Source organism: Schistocerca gregaria, chromosome 5 (genome assembly GCF_023897955.1).
Source record: "Schistocerca gregaria isolate iqSchGreg1 chromosome 5, iqSchGreg1.2, whole genome shotgun sequence".
Taxonomy (NCBI): Eukaryota; Metazoa; Arthropoda; class Insecta; order Orthoptera; family Acrididae; genus Schistocerca; species Schistocerca gregaria.
In genome coordinates, this window is record NC_064924.1 from 456,495,909 (window position 1) to 456,519,255 (window position 23,347).

At 37.9% G+C, this 23,347-nt stretch overlaps 1 protein-coding gene across 1 annotated transcript; it reads left to right on the forward strand.

Annotated features, from left to right (window-relative positions):
* Window positions 1-2,461: 2,461 nt before the first annotated feature.
* On the forward strand, window positions 2,462-22,758 carry LOC126272553 (proteasome subunit beta type-7-like). The gene is made up of 5 exons (XM_049975472.1): window positions 2,462-2,567; window positions 2,728-3,055; window positions 12,669-12,836; window positions 19,086-19,237; window positions 22,567-22,758. Exons 1-5 carry the CDS (start codon window positions 2,506-2,508, stop codon window positions 22,691-22,693), a joined length of 837 nt encoding a protein of 278 aa, XP_049831429.1. The 5' UTR covers window positions 2,462-2,505; the 3' UTR covers window positions 22,694-22,758.
* Window positions 22,759-23,347: the final 589 nt, after the last annotated feature.

A 23,347-nucleotide genomic window follows, 5' to 3' on the forward strand; every position in this document is an offset into this window, starting at 1 on the left:
CAATAGTTTTTATACTATAAATACATAAATTAGACAGTCAAAATTAAGCTGATTTTTTTATAATTAATAAGGGTATATTTTTCCTCCTGGTGATAGTAAGCTGGTGTCTGTAGTCTACTTTCCTCCAAATAGTAGACTGAAATTTCACAAAACATTTCAGACTTCTGGCTAAAATAACTTTCATTTGCATAAAATAAACATGTCAGAAAATTTGATTATTGGGAAATGTTTAAAGGTACATTTCATGTCTTACTCACCTCTGTTGTTCTTAAAACCCTCCAGTTGCATAATATTCTTGGTTTGTGTGTCCCTCGTCTTCTCTCTCCTTTTTTCCTCCTCTTTGCTATTCTGGCCTCCATAGTTGCCTCAAGAACCCATTTTTCGCCTTCAGCCACTCTCAAGGAATCAATTACAATCAGTGCTTGTCTCATATTTAAGCCAGGAGTTAGTCCCAACAATCAACAACTCTAAAACATCATATCTGCTAACTGGCCCATCATTAAAAGAAAATAACTGCATATAACCCACCTAATCTCATGGTATTGATACCAACAAACTCAGTTTTAGGCAGGCATTCCCATATTACATTGTTTAAGCATTCATTGACATTTTGTGTCTTTCCATGTAAGCCCCATGACAATAGTTTAGTTTCACTTAGGTCCCTGTATATGAGTTTAATTGCTTCCAATACCTCAAATGGTAGGGAGACATAGTGTGTGCAAGTCTCACCATTTGCTATTGCTTGTTTTGTATCCACACCATGTGTCTACACCACTGTCACAGAGAGCATGCTGTGGATGGTCATCTGTAGAAGCTTTCTGGAAGAAAGTAGCCCATACTGCTTTCTACATGGCCTCAATATTGTCTCAAAAGGCAACGGCCTTGTCGCAGTGGATACACCAGTTAAGCGCTGTTGGGGCGTGGTCGGCCCTTGGATGGGTGACCATCCAGCCACCATGCGCTGTTGCCATTTTTCGGGGTGCACTCAACCTCGTGATGCCAATTTAGGAGCTATTCGACCGAATGGTAGTGGCTTCGGTCAAGAATACCATCATAACGACCAGGAGAGTGGTGTGCTGATCCCACGCCCCTCCTATCTGCATCCTCCTCTGGGGATGACACGGCGGTCGGATGGTCTCGGTAGGCCACTCGTGGCCTGAAGTCCGAGTGCTCTTTTCAATATTGTCTCGATTCCTTCTTATAGCTAACCCATAATAAAGCTGCAGTTTGTCCATCTCTTCCTTAGTAAGATGACCCTGACCAGCAATTGGTTTGCCATCACTGAGCTTCTTCCCCTTCATATCTTGTATTAGCTTACGTAAACGTGTGGCCATCCTCTTTTGGACATGACCAGCACACTCTTAACTTTTCAATTTCTACATTTCTTCCGTAAGGCATATTTTCCAACACATTTACAAACCCTTTGCTGTCTCCATCTGCAAGGTACTTTACATACCATACACCATAATTATCTTCTGACCTTTGAAATATTCTGAGAATTCCCTCTGATTCCATTCCACCACTGTACACAGAAAAATTCTGAATACAAACATGATCCTGGTTATCAAAATATCCACGGGTGTACTGCTGGTCTATAGTGTCCAATGGGCACAATATTTCGGCGATCAAACATGTCGCCTTCATCAGGTGAACTGACGGACTGAGCTCCTGTGAACGAGCCTGCACGGAGATCCGTACGCTATGGCTGCTCAGGGGGAACTGGGTTCGGTCGTGGCGCCGGCCGATTTAAACACCCTCCGCCCGTGGCGCGCTCCCTCCGCCGTCCGCGTCCCGCGCCACGGTCGCGTGGTGGAACAGATTGCGACGGCGTCACAACTATACGTTTGCTCGATTTACTCTTGATTAACCCAATCGCTGGTTCCCAAGCCCTGCTAAGAATATAGCCAGTCACGGTTAATGAGGTCGTCATTGGTGCGAATTTCGATGGCCTCTCTAACAACGCTGTCTCGACGCCTGTACCAAAATCCTCGTGCGGTCATACTCCATAGCGTGATTTTCCGACAAACAATGTTCAGCGACCGCCTACTCTATCCCATGCAAGTCTCCGAATAACTACTGCACCTACATCCTTTTGAAACTGCTTACTTTATTCGGCTATCTAACAGCATGAACTGTATAAGAAATAAGTAAGTATGAGCAACAAAAGTAATGCAAGAGAAAATAAAATAAAATAAAATAAAATATAGCAAAGAGTACCAGCAAAATGAGAACAAGCAAGCGATATGAGATTCTCAGGCGTAGCAAACGTCTTGACATATAATCAGCTACTTGTAGAATGTTAGAATGCGCGCAGCAGGTGTTCTCTGAAGCTGAGTGTGTATGCTCATGTAATGTCAATTTATGGCCCGAAGCGTCAGCGTAGCCAGGGATTTTACTGGCGCAAGACGGTTATGTTCTGTCAAACATTGTGGGTCTAACATCTTTGGTGGCGAAAGAAGAATTCGTGCTGTGTTGTTGCTTGTTTCAGGAGTATCATTGATTGTCATGGCGTCTGTTGTGTGTCCGGATGTTTCCCGTCCCGGGTTTCAGTTTGATAACTGCAGAAGGTCTGTAAATTTAGCGAATTACAAAATACAATCTTTTTTTTTTTACCTTGTGCCTGTAGTATAAAAACATGTTAATCGTGGAGGTCTGCTTTGTTGCCTACCTACTAACAAAAGTGCATTGTCATTTATTTGATTTTAAGTTCTTCTCTCCTGTATTTAGGAATGCATTTCTTTTAAAAGAAGGCTTTGTTGCTCCAAAAGCCACGAAGACAGGTACGACGATTGTTGGCATAATATATAAAGATGGCGTTATACTGGGAGCAGATACTAGAGCTACCGAAGATACAATTGTGTCGGATAAAAATTGCTCTAAGATACACTTTCTTGCACCGAACATGTATTGCTGTGGCGCTGGAACAGCAGCAGATACTGAAATGACCACTCAGATGATATCTTCTCAATTAGAACTTCATCGTTTGAATACTGGACGAGTTGTTCCAGTTGTTACAGCGAATCGCATGCTTAAGCAGATGTTGTTTAGATACCAGGTGAGGAAAAAAAACTTTAGTATTAGTCACTATAAGCTATTTATTAGAAATAAATCAGTATATAAATGTAAACTGTTTTTTCCCTTTGACATTGCGTCGGTGCAGTAGCTTAAGTATTATCATTTTGATGTGCCCCACAATCATCTGTGGAAGAGAGGTATCTTTTAGTTTTATGTTTCAAATATAATTTGTATGCGAAATTGTACAGATGTACAACGAGTAATTTCACATTCACGTTGCAAATTAATTTGTAAACATGACTGCATGCTGGACATCTATAAGATTTTTTAGAACATACAGATGTCAGTTACTAATTCCCACCCCACCACCTTTTACACGTTCCAGCAATAGAAATACTTTTATGGAATAAGAGTTGTTGAACGTTTTGTTTTCAGATTTTACTTTGGTGCCTGTCAGACATTTTGTATCACTTGGTTGGTTATCAAAAATATTATTTGCAGTATTGGGTAGAATTTTACTTACTGTAATGGTGGCAAAGTGTGCTAATGTAGGTGGAACTATGTTTTTTAATTAAATAATTGTAGGAGGTAGGTGTGTCAATATTTTTAATTAAAAAAAGATGGTAGACGGATCAATGTTTTTTTAATGTATCGAACATGCGACTCTTATTATGAATAAAAATTAATCCATCCACCTTCTTCTATGATTTAATTAAAAAATGATCTGCATACTCATTGTGCTTGTGCAGATAGATTGCACGTTGCCGACATTAGTACACTACACTGCTGCATCTTGCTATCAGGATGGTTGGTGAGTATTTGGTGCTGCAAATAGGCTTTATCAGTTTGTACTATTCAAGGAGCATTTATTGTTCACTTGCATTACAAATCAGGATCTCATTTATAATAGGTTTCGTAAAATTTGTCAGTGTCATATGTAAATGATAACTGGCAGGCAGTCAACAGGTCATAAAGAGAATGCATAACATACTTTTTCAGTTCAATAATTTCTGTGTGGTCTCAGCTGGATTGTGTGTGTCGTGCCACACATAGCAAATACTACTATGGAAAATAGATTTCATGATATGTGTTAACGCAAAAGTCAGTGTTAAATGTTCTGTAAATAGTGAAAGCACCTACAACAGACATAGGATACAATGGGTGTATTGATAAGTGTCATGTGGATAACACTCTATCTATCCATCTGGTAGGGAATGTACCTCACCACCATTTACTTTCTTATTTTGCTCACTGCTCTAGTTTTTGCACAGAGACTGAGATGCCACTGTTTTCATCTATACCCATGCAGGAGTTCTTCACCAACTGTCCCTAGTTGCGTAAGACTAGATTTTGTGTCAAGGCTGATTAATTGCGATTTCGATGTGGTACCTGCCATTTCGGTATGGTACCCTTATCTATATAAAATGTAAATTACTGATGATAAAAAAGAACAACAATTCTATACTGTTTGAATACAATATTACTACTGGATGCAATCACATTGATTGAATGTTTAGACGTCATATTGCAGAGTGATGTGAAATAAAGGGAAGTTGGTTTGTGGGGTAAAGCGAATGGTAGACTTCGGTTTAATGCATTAATTCTAGGAAAGTGTAGCTCACCTCTAAAGGAGACTGCATAGGAAACACTCAGCGAGTCATTCTTGAGTACCGCTCATGTGTTGGGATCCCCAACACGTTGGATTGAAGGAAGACATGTAATTTAGAGGCATGCTGCAAGAGCTGTCACCAGTACGTTCAATCGTCATGCAAGTATTGTGGAAATGCTCAGTGTCCTCAAATTGGAATAATGGGAGATAAGATAATGATGTTTTCATGAAACACTATTGAGAAAGTTTAGAGAACAACATTTGCAACGGGCTGCAGAATGATCTTACTGCCACCATCATGTATTGAGAAGCGAAGAAAAAAAATCGGGGATTGTATGTAATCATATAGATTGTAGTTTTCCCTTCTTTCCATTTGAAAGTTGAACATAAAAGGGACTGACTAGCAGTGGTACAAGGTACAGTACGCCATGCTACGTGTGGTGGTTTGGGGAATATGTATGTAAATGTAGACGTTGTGCAGCAGCTGCCCTGCTAAGTGAGAGGTTATCTGCATACCTTGAGGCACTTTAAGTGAACCAAATGTCAGTCGTTAACCGTGAGTGGAGCTGGTTTTCACATGATGAGACTCAAAACTGAAGCAATTGGGAGAAGATTTGGCAGCAGTAGAAGCGTTCTGCAGCCAGCTGCAAATGCCTAGTCTTTAAATTTCCTCAGTTGTGCTTCACGAAAAGTGCATCATTTTCCCTCCGGGGGCTACCATTTCAATTCATGGAGCATTTCTGTAATACCGGTATGTTGGTCATACCTACTACTAATGAATTGAGCAGCATTTCTTTGAATTGCTTTGGTGTCTTCCTTTAAATTGACCTGGTGGGAATCCCAAACACTCCAGTAGTGTTCCGCAAGAGGTGGCACTAGTGTTCTATGTTTGGTCTCTCCAGCATCTGTCCTGTCTGCCTGCGACATTGGCAACACACACGACAGAACAGTGATGTGTGATGCCTTCTTCACAGCGAGTGAAACCAAAGCAGATGTTGGTATGGTACGACCAAGATCGCTGCCAGAGACAAAAATACAACTTCATGTCTCAGCCAGGGCCTGCTACCCTAGCACCATGAATCGAAAGCAGTGCACATAGTTGTGATCAACAAGCAGACTATTTTCCTATGCCATTTATGTTGTGAAAAGTAGTCCCAGAGGATCCATCCACCAATCGACCATATAAACCGGTGCACCGCTGGCCAGAATGCAGTTTGACAGGCCACCTGGACTTGTAGGGATCTGCCATCCCAGCCACAACATCCACACACCTTGTCTGCTGGTAGTCCTGGATCGACAGGAGTGGTGGCAGTTTCGGACTGTGACTCGTCTGTCGTATAAAGGTGGTCTCGTCTCTGTGGACAGTGTTGTAATGCTGTGCCAACGACACTCTGGTAGTTTTGTTTTTCGACTTTGGTGGATTTTCTTGAGCGAGAGACTTGTGAGGAAAACATTTTATTTTGTTGTTGCTTTTTTTATTAAATCTGAAGTATGATATGTAATTCGTTTCTTGCCTGAAATGTGTTTGGTTTCAACCACTTTGTTGACCTCGGCAGTGTTCTTGCTTATTGTTTTTTTTTTTTGCAATAAAAACAGATTGAGGAATAAGATTCACGTTTGTCTCTGCTGCTGCAGATAAAGCAAGTCTCCTCTTCTTTAGGTGAACTATACTGTCTTAGAATTTTCCCAATAAACGGAAGTTGACCTTACACCTTTTCTACTATTGATCTTATTTGTTCTTTCCATTTCATTCCACTTCGCAATGTTAATCCTAGATATGTCAAACAGCACACCACTCATACCCTATTTAAACATTATAGGATTGTTTTTCCTGCTCATCTATATTGACCTAACATTTTTCTACATTTAGAGCAAGTTACCATTCAGCACGTCAGAAATTTCTGTCCAAGTCATCAGACTGCATCCTCCTATAGTTACTCAACAACACTTCGCGATGCAGTTGTTTCAACAGCAGCTGCAGATAGCTGCTCACCCAATCTGTCAGATCATTTACGTATATAAGGAACAGGACCGGTCCTGTCACACTTCTTTGGTGCACTCTGATTATATAATCCATGACTGTGATGAACACCTGCCATCCAGGACAAAGTACGGAATTCTGTTACTAAAGCTACCATCGAGCGTGTCACGTTTGGGAACATATTCCATATGCTCAAACCTTTGTTGACAGTCAGCAGTGGGCTGATGTGCCTAACTTTTTCCAGAAATGAGGGAATGTGGAATCTGCCTCTTGCCATTCATCAACAGTCTGCAGGATGCCTTGAGAAGAGGGCAACTGAGTTTTGTACTAGTGATACTTTCTATATCTATGCCAGTTTTTGAACAGAAAGTTTTCTGTCTCGAGGAAATTTATTAGATTCAAACTTAGAACATTCACAAATTCTGCAGCAAACTGATGTTAAGGATATTAGCCTGTAATTTTGCGGGTCTTTTCTTTTGCTCTTCATATATACAGGACTTGTGCACTTTGGGCCTTGGCATTAGGTGAGAGATTTGCAAGAAATGCAGGCTAAATAACAGGGGGGCAATGGCGAAGAGTACACTCTGCAAAATCGAATTGGCATTCTGTCTGGACCTAGCAACTTTTTTTCCGGAAATACGGAAGCGTCCGATCCCACCCGTCTGCTTTGACCCATGATGTCACAAATATGGTGGAAACGACCATAAACCACGATTCCAATATGGCGCACATAAAGTCGGTACGTACACGATATAAGGACGAAAAAACATCGAAAAACAAACACACACACACTTTCCACAAAAAGCCTAATGACACTAGTGGGACAAGGGCGGAAAATGGGGTGTTTTTGGGTGGGGGCAAACTAAATATAAACAAATTTAGACACCCACCCTCATACAAAACCACACAAAACGACTAAAAACCGACTTCACAAACTCCCCAAATACCACTAAACACATCATCATCTGGAATCTGACACTTCCCTTGACCTATATAGCTAAACAGCAGCTCCCGGTCCCATAGATTAGGATTCAACACTTCCCTTGGCCTATATAGCTCAAAAACATCTCCCGATACCAATATCAAAATACACAGACACACATTGGGATCGAACGCTTCCCTTGACCAGCGCACTGTTAATTTTATCCGTCATATCCATTCCTGAACAAAAACAACAATCAATTAATTTTACTAAAATTACCACAAAATGTACAGCGAACAACACTAAATTAACCTTCACACAAAATCGTTAACTCACTGAAACAAATTCCACTACAAACACAGCCGACACTCGAACAATTCTGGGTAATGAGCAAAAGCAAACTGAGCCCATTACACCACACAAACGAAAATCCTGAACATACCACCAGAAACCACAACAAACCACATCACGACGTCATCTACAAACACGCCACACTCACAAACCAAACTCGGTGCCGTCATGACGTCATGGGTCGAAGCCGACGCGTGGGATCGGACGCTTCTGTCGACTCTTTTTTCCAACTCTTGTTGCTTCTCTATGCCAGGGATGCTTATATTTGTGTCCTTCAAATGGGAGTCTGTGTGATGGTCAAATGATTTTATGCCTGTATGATCCTCTTAGTGAGTGAGTCTAAACATAATTTAAAACTTCATTGTTCCTTTTTGCTGTTTTCTATTGTCACACAAGGCACGTCGACAAGCGAATGGATAGAAGTCTTCAGCCCGCTCATTTCTTGGGCTTCCAGTAAGATCTTTCCCTAATCCAGTAGGGTGGAAGTTTTATGCTTCCTGCATCAATCTTCTTGTAGATAAACAAGTTTTGACTTTTGTCTATTGCAATTTCTGGATCAAAAAATCATCTTTTCTTTATCAACATATTCCGAATTTTGTTATTAAACAACAGTGTGTCTTTTCTGCCCTTAACCACTTTCTTGGTACACGCTTCTCCAGAGTGTGATTTACAATCGGATCAAACTTTACCCATAATTCTTTTGTGTTCATCATATTGGTTCCAAAAGCTGTCCATTCATTGTCTCATCAGGATGTTAGCAACTGCTTAGCCACTCTGTCATAAAAAGTTGCATAGCCTTTGTGATGAATTTATCAACTTCAGTAACCATTGTCACCGTATAACCAATGTGAAGCCATCATACAATTGTCATTCAAGCAATATTGAGGTTATTCAGTCCAGTTGTAACTCGCATGATTATTGCCACATGTTTTGGGCTGTGTTATCCCATTTTCAAGTATATAAATTTTTTTTCCATTAAGCTGCATATGTGTATTGTCAACTCAAACAAGCATAAAACATCAAAAGCCAGTGCATCCACCTTTCCCAAGCCACAGTTGCAACTGTACATTGAATGATGGATGCACTTGATTGTGAGGTCTTATGCTTTATTGTTTGAGTTGACAATACATGTGTGCAGCTTGTTTTTAAGTTGTGATAAAGCCTAATGACATAAAAAAATTTTAAGACTTGAAAATGGGATAATGTTTTCTCAAAACATTTGTTGCAATAATCACACTATTTACAGCTGGGCTGAATATCCTCAATATGGCATTATCATGATCGCTAACCCCTGTCTCCCATGTTGACACTGTTAAGATCAGGCCTGTTTGTAGATACAAGGTTTAAAATATTGGCACTGTGTATGGGTTGTTGAACCATGTGTTCTAGACAGTTTTCAGAAAATGACTAATATTGCGTGATCTGGGTATTTCTGTGCTACGAAGTGTAGACTGTCTTTGAATGGTTCTACAACTGACACAGTGGAATCGGATAGCCAGTAAAAAGATCCAATGGTTAATTTGAGTTCACCTACGCCAGATAACATCAGAGGGAGACTCAATTTTGATGTAATACATTTTTCTTGATGGCAATGAACACCCCCTCCTCCTCCTATGGCATCTATCTACTTGCCTTTTCAATATATGTTCCATGTCTTATTAAATATTTTAGAGATTTCTACTTAGTTTCATTCATCTCTAGGGAGGGTGGGAATTGGGAACGCTTAAGGGCCAAGAGCAGCAGCAGCAGCAGAGGAGATGAGATTCGAAATATCTTTCTTCTGGTATACTGTTTCATCATTTTACATGTTTTCACCTGTTTAATGGGTAGGATCATGTTTTATTAGAAGGCTGAGTAGCTGGAAATAACAAAAAAGAAGCTGTGGTTGGTAGGATGTGCCACCCAGCCGTGCCATAACGTCCTAACCACTGAGGTGAGATAAAGTGCTCTTAATAAAATGTGAGCTAACAATGTACTATGACTATCTGTATGCTAGGTATTGACAAAAAACAACTTTCTGGATAGGGGCAGCTTTTGGGGTGACAACAGATTTTGTCCTCTATTTTAAGTAATGACACCTAAAGTGAATTTAAAGTTTTGATTACCCAGTCTGCACTCAGCATCAGGAAAATAGCAGTATATTGAGTAGACAGCCTCCAATATATATAATTTTATTGCTCCTTATACATTTTTGTTGTCATCCATAAGCAATATCAAATTTTCTAAGTAATTTACTGTTGGTCAATAAATACTAATGACCTCGAGCATGAACAGCAACTGTCTTCCTTGCAGAAGCAAATGTACCAATACAAATTATAACCATAGTGGGTTTCTCATGTGCATATTACTTAACATACAAGTTAGGACAGCATTATTGTCAGTCTATAGCCCTAGCTCATATATCTAAAGTAATTGATGACTAGAAAATATTTGAGTCTTACATAAGTTGCAATTGTTTATGCAGACCTTCCAAAATTAGATTTTGGAGATATCACTGCTGTGTTAAACATCATATAAACTAAATTGAGTTACAAAAATTACTTCATAAAAAAATTGTTATTTACATGTAAATGTTGTATTTCACTTTTCACTGCTAGGTTGGTCAGTTCCTTCATAGACTGAGTGTTTCGTGTTGGAACCAGACTACAAATCCATAGGTTCAGATTTCAGTCCCCGATTGTTTCTTTAGAAATGCCAAGGTGCTTTGCTGTTTGGATTCCACATCAGACTGTATGTTCCTGTATAAATGAGTTAGTAAGCTAATTTCAGGTTGGAGGAAGACAAAGCACACCAACGTCTATAGGAATGTGAGGTGTCCAAAAAAATTCCTGTACCATCTTCTGTTTTCCATTTATTTGGGAATGACACAATGGTACCTATTGTTGTAAATTGAAAAATACAACTTGGCATTTTAGTGGTATGTACACTAGAAGTATTGTCTAGGAATGGTATTTGTGTTTAAATCTGAAAGGACAGAGTTTGTTTTTATATATTTTTTGATTGTATTCTCCATGTACAAAAAAAAAAAAAAAAAACCTTTTACGCAGGTGGTCACATTTGATTTTCTTTCCTCATTTGACCTTTTCATTTTTAACCTGGCTTCCGCACTCCATTGCAATCCAGTTTATTATTTTGGGAGTCTGTGTTCGAAGAATAAATAGCAAGTTGTACTGATCAATAAGCTCAGCACACCTACAAATTTCCTGCATTTATCTGATCCTGTATATTCTCATTACAGAATTTTTGTTTTATAATAGTGTTCAAAGTTCTGTATAAAAATTTCATGTAGTGAAGGGGAGGGGGAGGGAGGGAATTGGAACAGAAAATGCCATACTACAGGTACGTATTTTACATCTTTGCAAAAGTTCTTCCAGTATGCCTATGCTCCCATTGGTTGACACACTAGGAACAAACTAACAATATAAAAAAATAATAGTGTATGACTTATAAATCATTTAATTTGCCCAACAAGACTGGAGATTATAGTTCCAAACTTTGATTTGGATTTTTTTTTTAATGTAATGTTTTTCTCCCACTAGCAAGTAACAGGGAGGTGAGAATGATGAGACACCTGTACTGTTGAGATAGCCTTTTTTATGTAACTCAAGCAAGTAATATAATCTAAGAGCCTTGCAGTTCATGTTCAAAGTTAGCTGATCGTTAGCTTCAGAAATAATGTTATTCAATGATTTGACAAAATTTTTGAAGTAATAATTAGAATGTATTGAGATAAGCCCACATGTTGCCAAGGTTATATTGAGTACGCTGTGGAAGTTTTGCAGGGAAGTCCTTATACATCTTTTACAGTCCCAACCTCGCCCCAAATGATTTCCACCTGTTTGGAGCCCTGAAGACAGAAATTTGTTGCTGTATGATTAGATTCGGATGAAGAGGTGCACTCATAGGTACAGCCATTGTTCCATAGGCATGTGCAGACTATTTCCATGTAGGCATTGGCTGTTCTGTCTCAGTGGGGTAACTGTATTAAACAGTTAAAGTGATTACTTCTGAAATAATAAACAGTTTATTTCCATTTCTCTTGTTTTCATTTGACTGCCTGTTATTGTAAGATTTTTTTATTCAGCCATTGAGTGCTTTGTTGGCAGTCGGAATGCTATTCTTGTTGCAGTTGCTTTAGATAACTTTTGTCTGTCTGACCATTTATGGGATTGAACAGTTTCACCATCAGAGGATTCAAATTCTGTATGATGTTTCTGGCCACATCTTATTCTGAACTACGATGCATCTCAGCATTTTTCACATCAGCAAACGTTCCCTGATGTGAAAGAAGTCCTAGAATTGACCGATAATCAAACCCAAAATCTTTGGATTAGTAGTTGGCACTTTGCCACTAAACCACATCTGATAGTGTACAGATTCATTATGCACTAGACAGCCAAATCAAGTAAACTCTATGCATATTGCTGGCTCTTAGGGAGTTACTGGAACACATTTCAGTAGTGTAGGATGTGACGAAACATGCAAACTGATAACTTGATATTGGAACTTAATTCATGGATACACATTTAGTAGCCATAACTGTGTAAAGTTAGCTTTAAGAATGGTAGCATCATGTTTGTATTATAATTAAAACTGCTGTAAATGGGTAGTTAGTTGTGACAATATTGATTAAAGTTGTTTAAATGTAATCTGTTCTACAGAAAGCAGCAATCTAGAGCCTTTCCAGACAAATAAAGTGTGTAATTACATTTTGCACATCAGTTACAATAGTTGTCTTCTCAGTGATTCAGAATCCAGAGGGATTTTATCATGTTTCTATTGTGCTGCAGGGCTACATTGGTGCAGCTCTTGTACTTGGGGGAGTAGACAATACAGGTCCACATTTGTATTGCATATATCCTCATGGGTCATCAGATAAGCTTCCATATGCCACAATGGGCTCCGGATCATTGGCAGCAATGTCAGTTTTTGAATCAAGATGGAAACCAGATATGACGGTAAGTTTCAGGCATTAGCAAATGACTTCTAAATCTCACCTGAAATCATATTTAGATTTTGTTTCTAATTGTTGTATTTAGGAGGTAAACAGTTGACATGTTTCATTCACAATGGATAAAATATTAATTTCTTCCTTTATTCTGTGTCTTGTGTTTATGACAAGATGATTTCAGTGCAACTCCTATTTTATGTTTTCATGTACTCCAGAAAAAAAGCAAAATTGAGGAAAATATGGAACCGTAGAAAACAAAAAACCGTTTTAAAAAAAGCAAAAACATGTGTAATTGGTATATATGATTAAAAATTGCAATTCTCTCCAATACCGTGTATAAAATCTGTGTAAGTGGAGGAAATTAATTGTGTAGTTAAATGTTTTTACCATAATTTGTGGTAATGAATTTAACCAGTTCTTTAAAAATCAAATGTGTAACATCAAGTAAAAACACATCAAAAATTGAAATTGGTAACTGGCTACAAGGTAATAGAGCTATTTTCTGACGTGCTACAACCACAAATTATATGTCAAAACATTTGTTTTTGAAAGATCTTTCTTTTTTCACCCAGAAAAGAACAAACATTGATGAACATGGTGAATTAAACCAAAACTGGGAAGTACGGTGAAAGGGGTCAGAATCCAATTTGTGGAGGGTGTGTGTTTTCCTCCTGTAGCCAAGGGTAGTGCCCATACTCTGGTGATGCAAGTGCAAAGACCTCCAGTAGGTTCGTTCGAACTTGAGTTTCAACTGTTGGAATCACACAAATGCGTTTCACACAGGGATTCTCCCAGTTCCCGTTAGTGAAAGCTGTTCAAAATTTGGCCAATGGACAGTTCCAACTAGTTTTGATTCTTCAAAGCCTTAAATAAGCCTGGTCAAAAGGAATCACCACACATGCATGCATACATAGCTTTTTGTCTTCAGTCTTGTAGTATTCTTATTGAAGAAAAGAAGTACTAGGGTCTTGTTATTGTAAAGAAACTGTATATCTCAACCTTGTGAAAATTTAATATATCCTAGTATAATTTTATTCCCAAGATGAATTTTTCTGTAGAAATGTGTTGCATATATAAACTCTGGGACATCAAAACCAGAAGCCTCTTACTATCCTCCTTTAATGTAACTTTCAAAATGAATAAACTATCTCTTTTTCCATTCAAGGATCCGATTCCAAGAGCTGATAATTGAGTGTCACATACTCGTTGCTAAAAATGACACGTACACATTAAATTGGCTCGCCTTAGAGGGGAATTGGTAGGGGTAGAAATAAGCATACAATATTGTTACATATATATTAGTGAAATTAAGCTGCATATCAGACTCATAGCCAGTGGACACATTGCTGCCACTTCCTACCAACTAAACCAATGATAATTTTGCTTCAAATTAGAAAAAAATGCCATCATTTTCCATGTCTAGGCATTTACTACATATAGTTTATTAACATTGGTACTAATTATCTGCAATGTATTGTGAACCAGCAACAAAATTTGGGTTACCAAAATCGATGAGATAAGCTTATTATATTTTTTCATAGTTTATAATCAAAACATGTAAAATAAAACAGGGTTTAATGAAAAAAGTGATCTCAGGAATAATTAAGAATGTCTTCACTTAACATTTTGTATCACCGCTTCTCAAAGAAGTTCCGACCTCATGAGGGAAGCAGAAATGTTGGACTCAATTTCATTCATCATAGTCAGTGTGTTTGGGAAGCCTGCAACCATCATTCGTTCTTTAAATAATAAAACACTGCACCACTTAGGTATTGTTTCGTGCTTAGCACGATGCATTTCCAGAATTTCTCTTTGTCGTGATTAAATATTCACATTTGTATTCTTGTAGTGTGTTGTTTCTCTTGTACTGTAGTTGTCTTTCTGATGTTATAACACACACACACACACACACACACACACACACACACACACACACACACACACACACACACACACAGAGAGAGAGAGAGAGAGAGAGAGAGAGAGAGAGAGAGAGAGAGAGAGAGAGAGAGAGAGAGAGACTGTCACTCATACTGTTTGTGAACTTACAAACACAATGTGAGAGAGAGTTTTTCTGCACAGTGTAGGAGGCACAGTACAGTACCTTAACCTCAAAAAGATGACACAGTACAGAGCAAGAGAGGCAGAACACACATTACAAACAGCACACAAAATATTTGCACTTGACAATGTGAATAAATTCACGAAGCTTGTAGTGCTAAGCATACAAAAATACATACCAATTGCACTGTTCCATTATTTAAATCTGAAGCATTTGAGAAGTGAGCAAAGGTGTCAACTACAGGTGGTTAATCAACGAAACCTAACGAGTAGTTGAAGTGGAGTGTCCTGGTCACTTTGAAGTTGTCGCTTACCGTAGTGCAAACACTGCAGGTTTCATGAAAACCCTTATATACATACAAGTTTTTCTTCAATGTAGTGCTTACTTACACCAACAAAGTTAAGCCTGTGTCTCTATCCCAATGATCCATTACATTTAAAACAATCTGTCTGCCATTACAACACATTAAACACCATTGAGGGCTGTAACAAAAACGAACAAGCCAGTGCACAAATGTTTACTGAACACAGCTTGTTAAATGTGGTGTCACACACAGCAAATGATGTAGCCTACGTTGGCTGCAGTCAGTAGAAGCACAATAAGTTCCAGACATGTCAGCAGGCTCCGAGCAGAACTACTGCAAGTGAAATTAATGCATGCTAGTGAAGGGCATATGAAGTAAAACTATCTAAATTAAACCTAAGTGGGAGTGGGGTCATTCCACTTGTTATATGCCAATCACATCAGATGTACTTTGAAACAAGCTGCTCTGTAAGTTTGCCGTTTATCACTATATGCTAGAAGCCACTGCATTAGTGTGACGTCACCAAGCTATGCAGCTTTTGGCAGCAGGTGGGAAACAAACATCCAAGATGTAATCTGGCAATTTTCACTGTATTTCACGGTTAGCCATGTAGGCTATAAATTTTTTATATTTTCGAGGTGAACATAAAATGAAAGAACCCTCAAAACTGCATGTTTTACGGTATAATTTGCGACAGTAGTGTGTTGGGGAAATGGCTCAATTACCTCCTATATCATTAGCAGAAGTTTTCAGTTACGTACCGTATAGCATCACTAGTGGCAAAACCCACTTTTCTCCTAATATGTCTATTTATGACTTAACATAATGAAATTTCTTTCCTGTTTGCGCATAGATTTGCAATTTGCTTACATCAGTTGACATTGAGTGTGGATAAAGTTGTTATATGGGAGGAGTAGAATGAAATTCTCGCACTGACTTAGACCTATAGTTCTTTGCCTGTTTATACCTTATAATCCCGTACATTAAGAATTCCAAATGTTTTTTTGGTTAAGATCTGTAAATTTATTTTGTGCGGTGTGGTTGCTGCACTGGCCGTTGGGTGACCCTACATGTCACCAGCCAATAAGAGCTCACTAGCTGGAAATGGCAGATGTTTACTTGAGTCTGACCAAGCATATTCTTCGAGACTCAAAGTTTGAATTTAAAAGGTTGACAATCAATTGCTTTGCTGAGCAAAGTTCACCAGAAATACATACAAAAAGAACAGATTGAGTTAAAAGTGGCACAAGAAAATGTGGCAGCTGGCCCCATCATCACATATTGGCTCAGTCTGAAACACTCTGTGTTGACTGTCCTGTTTTTCCATTGGTGCCACAACTTAGCAGTATTTGTACCATAATAATGTGCTGAAGTTAAATGTTGCAAGTTGTGTTGGCAAAGCCATTCGTGGATTACGTTTCATTTCCTGTCTCGTATCTCCCCTCTCCGCAGTGGGCTAAAATATTTCCTTAACTGAGCCACCACACGTCGTGCAAACCAGCTGTGTTTTATGCCACTTACAATTCGTTCAGTCACATCAAATGTCAATAGGAAGAAAACAGGGTGAAGTCAAGTGAGACTTGAGTAAAAGTGTAGAATTGAGGTAAACCTGACTAGGAAGAAGCATAAAATTGGAGAATTTTTAGCATTGATCTTCAGGATTTTTCACAGGACTATGAATTTATTGTGTAGAATCATGACAAATGTAAAATCGAAGTTTCAGTGCAATTATCATTAGGATTTGCATATATACATGCTAAAACTAATGTTGAAATATCAGATGTGTGGGTTTGGACACGGGCAATAGGTTTATTGAAGAAATACATATGCGTTGGGGTTTTTTTCCCCGCCTGCTTTAGTACAAAAACAGTTTGTTTCCCTGCTTGACATTCCAGTAAAAACAAAAACTCATCTGTTGAAAAGGTAGCAAACTCTCTCTCTCTCTCTCTCTCTCTCTCTCTCTCTCTCTCTCTCTCTCTCTCTCTCTCTCTCTCACACACACACACACCACACTGCATCCTACTTACTAAAGCCACTTTTCCTGCTTGTATGAGGCTACAAAAAGCGGAATTGTCTATAACATTAACCAGGATACTTGCCACAAAGTTTTTAATTTAAGGATTGGGCTTTGATTATTAGTACTATTATTTGATGCTTTTGTCTTTTCTTCCCAATTAGTTGTAATGTTGTGGTTTTGTGTGTATTACGTCTTGCAGAAGATGCTAGTCTCAGGTACAGGTAAATCTCATTACGCACGAGATTTACATTCCACGGAATTGTTACATATACCAAATTCATTTGAATTGAGAGCCGTTTTATATGCAGTATGTGGGGCTAAGGTTCTTGTTTACTCACATATTTCAATTTTAAAATAGCAGAGTTTCTTAATATTTTTACCAGAAATAACCGTTATCCTCTTCCTGAAATACATTTTAATGCAAAATTTACACACTTAAAAATGTAATGCTGGTAACAGTACTCTGCTAAAATCATTTTCATAAAGTCTATGTACATCTAAATGGCCTCTCTGGATTATCTACATGGGAAGAAAGTGGTGGTGCTGTAGTCAGTTCCGTTTCCTTGATGGATTTATTTTATGCAAATCCTTTATAGTTGGAATGTTCTCACTAACACTTAACATTCATTTGAAGGGCCTCACTGTTTCACAGTGTAATCTTTATCACAATGTATTTAAACCTCATTTTAAATTATTGGGCTCAAATATCATCTGCTGCTTCTGTCATTTTAATGTTGTGAAAGCCACAATGATGCTTGAAGCAATCAAACTGACCAGTGCTGGCCAAGAAAGGCACTGGGACATCCTATTCTTTCATTGAATCTGTATACAAGTTCTTGGTTTTAACTTGAGTAGCGGCTCCAGAGAGAGATGTGTGGTGTTGATTGTGGTGCATCTTTCCATTGTATGCAGGTGAGAGTTGGTCACTGTAGTCACATTTAAGTCAGTTGAGAGTTGAGCAGTTTTTCAGATTGATTCTGTATTGTCATGAATAGTTTTCACAGTGGGCTCTCTAAGTCTCAAAACATACTGAATTTCAACAATATGCTCACCTTTCACATAGTGATCCAAAACTTCTTTGTTTTTAATGAATACTACATTCGTACATGCTTCTTTCCCCTCAGCAGGCACCCTTCCTTTCCTTTTACCCAACATTTTAAATACAGATACTGTGAAGTGCAACTTCACAGCTCTGCTGGCCTAAACTGATGATTCACATCATGACAAACCTGACAGAAGATGCACATTAGAGATTTGGTAATGCATTACTGTTTCCTCCACACATGGGTAACAGATGACAACACTGAATAGGAAACTTATATCGTATGTATGTGAAAATGCAGATAACAAGTCCACGTCTAATGGGGTCTTCTTCTAATGGAAGTTAATTACTGATGTATTTGAAACTTCCTAGCAGATAGAATTCTGTCAACATAAAAATGAGTTCACTAAGAGACTCATGTGTATACAGGAGAAACGCTTCTGCTCAAAATTCTAAGAGTGAATATAAAACTTGGACTATGTGTTACAGATCACTGAAAACATCTTACCATAAAAGTGTAGCAAGTGGAACACACAGCTTCTGAACAAACAATTTTTTCGTACACATAACTACATACCTAACTCAACCTGTCCGTCTGAGAAATACGAAGCTCAGTTATTTTAGATGATGATGATGATGATGATGATGATGATGATGATGATGATGATGATGATGACTCATCTGCCTGAGGACCTGATCAGCAGTGAAGGAAGCATTTCTTTGTTACAGGGGACTGCTTATCTCATTGGCTGAATACTGTCGTTTTCAAGCTATTATTTCCCCTTAAAATTCAGTTGTTGATTTTTGTTGTTCTGTTAATTTCTTTTTCAGGAAGAAGAAGGCAAACAGCTTGTGAGAGATGCAATTGCAGCAGGTATATTCAATGATCTAGGATCAGGAAGCAATGTTGACTTGTGCGTCATTCGAAAAGGCAGTGTTGACTACTTACGTCCGTATGATGAAGCCAACATTAAAGGAAAGAGGTAAATGTGCTTTGTCATAAACTTCATAGCACTAAAATTTATTGGGGGTTGGAGTGGGAGGTGATAATCTTTGCTTGCGGTCAACTTGGGCGACATTTGCTCATTTTTTCATCTCCTTTGACATGTAAAACTGATTAGTTGACAGGGTGCTGGTAAACTGTTGTACCAAATTCTAGTGTCCATATGTTATTTGCAACTAAATCAAACTGATGTTACAACAGTTCAGAAACTGTTCATGTCCGCAAAAAAAGATATAATGTTACCTTCATGTGGGTGAATTTGTCCCACACCTTCCAAGAATTTCAGTGTATAAAAAAAATTGAAAGAGGTAAAATGAGTAAGGAAAATATTAATTAGTTTATGTTATTAGGTGAATAATTTCAAAAGTGTAACACAATTTAAATATTATCAAAACTGATTACACAAACCTGTCCAGTTCAAGAACATAAAATAGGTTTTTCTCAGGAGCTTCTTGGGTTGGTTTTTTCCACGTCATCTTCCCAGTAACACACATTTTAGCATCAATTGAGGATGTTAAATAGACATTCTTTTTTTTTGTTTAGCTGCTCTAAGACTGCCTCTCCTACCATGTAAATTCATTTTTTTCATCAGCAAACATTCAAGAGCCTTTGTTTAATGAGACAATTCCATATTTACCAAACCTGGAGAAAAGATTGTGGATCATGGGCCCTTTTAGGACCTTCATCAGTTCATTTAGTAGCACAGGAGCCAGCCGCAGTAGCAGAGCGCTTCCAGGTGCTTAAGTCCGGAACTGCACAACAGCAAACATTCAAGAGCCTTTGTTTAATGAGACAATTCCATATTTACCAAAGCTGGAGAAAAGATTGTGGATCATGGTCCCTTTTAGGACCTTCATCAGTTCATTTAGTAGCACAGGACCCAGCCGCAGTAGCAGAGCGCCTCCAGGTGCTTCAGTTCGGAACTGCACAACTGCCTCGGTCATGGGTGTGTGTGATGTACTTTAGTTAGTTAGGTTTAAGTAGTTCTAAGTTCTAGGGGACAGATGACCTCAGATGTTAAGTCCCACAGTGCTCAGAGCCATTTGAAGTAGCGCAGGAAGCTCTTTTCAACTTGACGGGGAATAATTTTGTTTAAAACAGCAATAAATTTTTAAAGTAAAATTGATAGTTTTGAAAATAAACAAAATTTCAGCCTAAAATTGTTCAGGTCGATTGCTCAAAATGTGGGACAATGTTATCCCCATTATGAAATTTAGTATTTGTGAAATGTAGTCTTTATTTCAATCCAAAATGAAGAACTAGGATTACTTTTTGTACATCTCAAACCACACATGTGAAGCAATAACTGGAACTTACAAACAGCAAAACTACTCCAGTAACACACATGCAGATAAAAGCTGGATCACCACTATTCTGCCCTGACCAACAGCCCTGTCATACGTAAAGTGCTGCTGCAGCAGCAGATTCATGGAACTACAGAAACAGTGCAAAAGGAATGTAGCTCATGTTACCATCCTTAAAACAAGAAATGTGAATATTTGTTGTTATATGTGTGAGATGTATGGCATTTTTTTCCCTCTGGGCCAATGTTACCAGCAAAGGGCGATCGTTAACCCAGATGGCAGTACTATTTTCTGTGCAACATTATTTTATGTAGCATTCTTTTGAATGTCATAATCCAGTGAACTCTTGAGATGGTATTACCTCACTAAGCTCAAATGCATATTACAGCTATGCTGTGATTTATTTTTTTGCAGGAATGCAGCTAATAACATAGATAGCCTTCATCCTCACACAATATATTCACTCTCAAGTCTCAGGTTTCATGGGATTTATAAAATTCTTTGTGAGCGCAGGTGGTCAGTCCGTACATACAGTTTAATAATATTGTGTAAATGCCATACACCATATTAATTATCTTGACATGAGAAACAAGCAGTATCTGAGCACTGCATCATGAAAAAGTACAGAATTATGTTTGCTGGCGCAAAAATATTGTCCTCATGCAGAAGTCTACTGGGATTCTGTCATTAAGGCTTCCAGTTGAGACTGAATTATGCAGCCACAATTGTGACTAGGACAGTGACTATATCCTTAGGAAATTGGTCATTCTAAGCTGAAACCCTGCAGAGTTATGTCAGGGTGGTGATTCTTCTGAAAATCTTGGAATTCTCAGGGAATTATATTTTTCCCAGAAAAATCAGGGAAATCTCAGGGAATTCCATCCTTTTAACCTAGCATTGAATGTTATTGAGTTTTTATAAATTACAAATTTTAAAATGCATTGTATCTCACTGTTTTAATTATGTGAATATTATTTGGTATAAGTTGTCAGTGTTTAAAAACTGCAGTTAAATTAATGGTTATGGCTGGTATATAGCTCAACTGAGAGGAAAGATAAGTCATTGTGGTATGCTGACCACTCCTCCCCCCACCGCTCACTATTAATTTATCAGGAGCTTCTTGACACCATTTTCCTCCTCATATCTGGAATTCTAAAGGTATTTTTTCTTTCCAACTTTTAGTGGCCACCAAGACTGTGTGTAACTATTTATGTTCCAATAAGATGATGACTTACCAGTACTCCATTGGGGGCATCAGCATAATCTTTGGTAGCATATTTAAATTCCTTGGCGTTTTCATAAATCACCATGATATAATTCAGCTCACTATGTCATTTAAAATACTGTCATAGTATCAGGGTCAACAATTAGTTTCTGGTGACTATGAGGAGTTGTCAGGAACTAAATATATATCGCTTAAACCTAACATTGAAACAGGTGAAAGAATTTTACCCAAATATCTTGCTTACTTGAAAGAAAGAAAGGTAAGAAACATAGGTAAAATAAATTAAATGACGACTCAGAGAGTGGAGTTTTACTACTTTGCTGTTTTACAGCAGCCTATTGTTTATTTTCTAGGAGAGTTCATAAAGCGTTAAGATCATCCAAAAAGGAGTGTCTGTTATTACTTCCTATTTTTTGAAACAGTATTATGTGTAAACTGAATCTATTTGCCTGAAAGTCTCCAGATCACACCACTGAAATGTTGGGCATATTAATAGCTTTATGTATATTGATGATGGCTTCCTGTGATAACATTCAGAACTGCAGAGATTGCAATGCTCATTTTAACCGTAAATGACAACAGTGTTCCCATGGATGTAATTTTTTTTTTCCCCTAGTTTGAAAATTTGAGACCAATGAACTTATTTTAAGCAACAGCACTCTGTAGTCTTCTGCCTTTGTTAAGTTTAAATATGAACCACATATATAATTCTTTTTAATTTTAATGTCATTTAAGTTTAAATATGATGCTAATATTGTGTATTTTCCCCCCCTCATTTAGGCAAGCAACATACGATTTCAAGAAAGGAACTACCGCTGTTCTGTCTGCTGCATCATTTCCCATAGAAATTGAAGAATTGTCTGTAAATGTTATTGATCATGGAGAATCCATGGATACGTCAAGTTGAATTCAATGCCTTAATTGTAACTGAAGATTAAAAAACAATAAATAAGAATTTTGTTAAACCTTCTATTTTAAGCATTATTGGCCTCTGGATTTGTCAGTGTTCTTGGTACGGTTTCATTAAATAAACAAAAAAATTTACAAAATGGAGTAATTTACAAAAAAGATACTGCTAGAAAAATCAAAGCCTATAAATGAAAAAAATAGATATGTTTTATTTTGCAATTCTGCTTTCTGAAAAAATCACTTGTTACATAGCAGTTTTATCATCATCTCACAGATATGAGGAATTTCAGTGCCTCTTACAATTAATGTACGTGACTAGTGTGGGAACTTAGAGAGAATAGTGATGTATAAATAATGGAAAAATTAAGAACAGTTTTTTGTGCAAATCACGAAACTACAGTATTTATATTTTTTCTGGTGGAATTGTCTGGTCCTTGGGTTTAAATTGTGAAAGTGTCATTGAAAGTAAATCAGATGAAGACTTTTGTGATGTTGGGAAATATTATTCTACATTATACTTTGCACAGGTGGATACACAAGGGTACTACAAAGTTATCACAGTGTTCTTCAAAGAAAAAGAGGGTGGTGATATATTTTATCTTACTCAACCACACCATGTACACAAGCTTAATATACCAAACTGTCTGCCCAT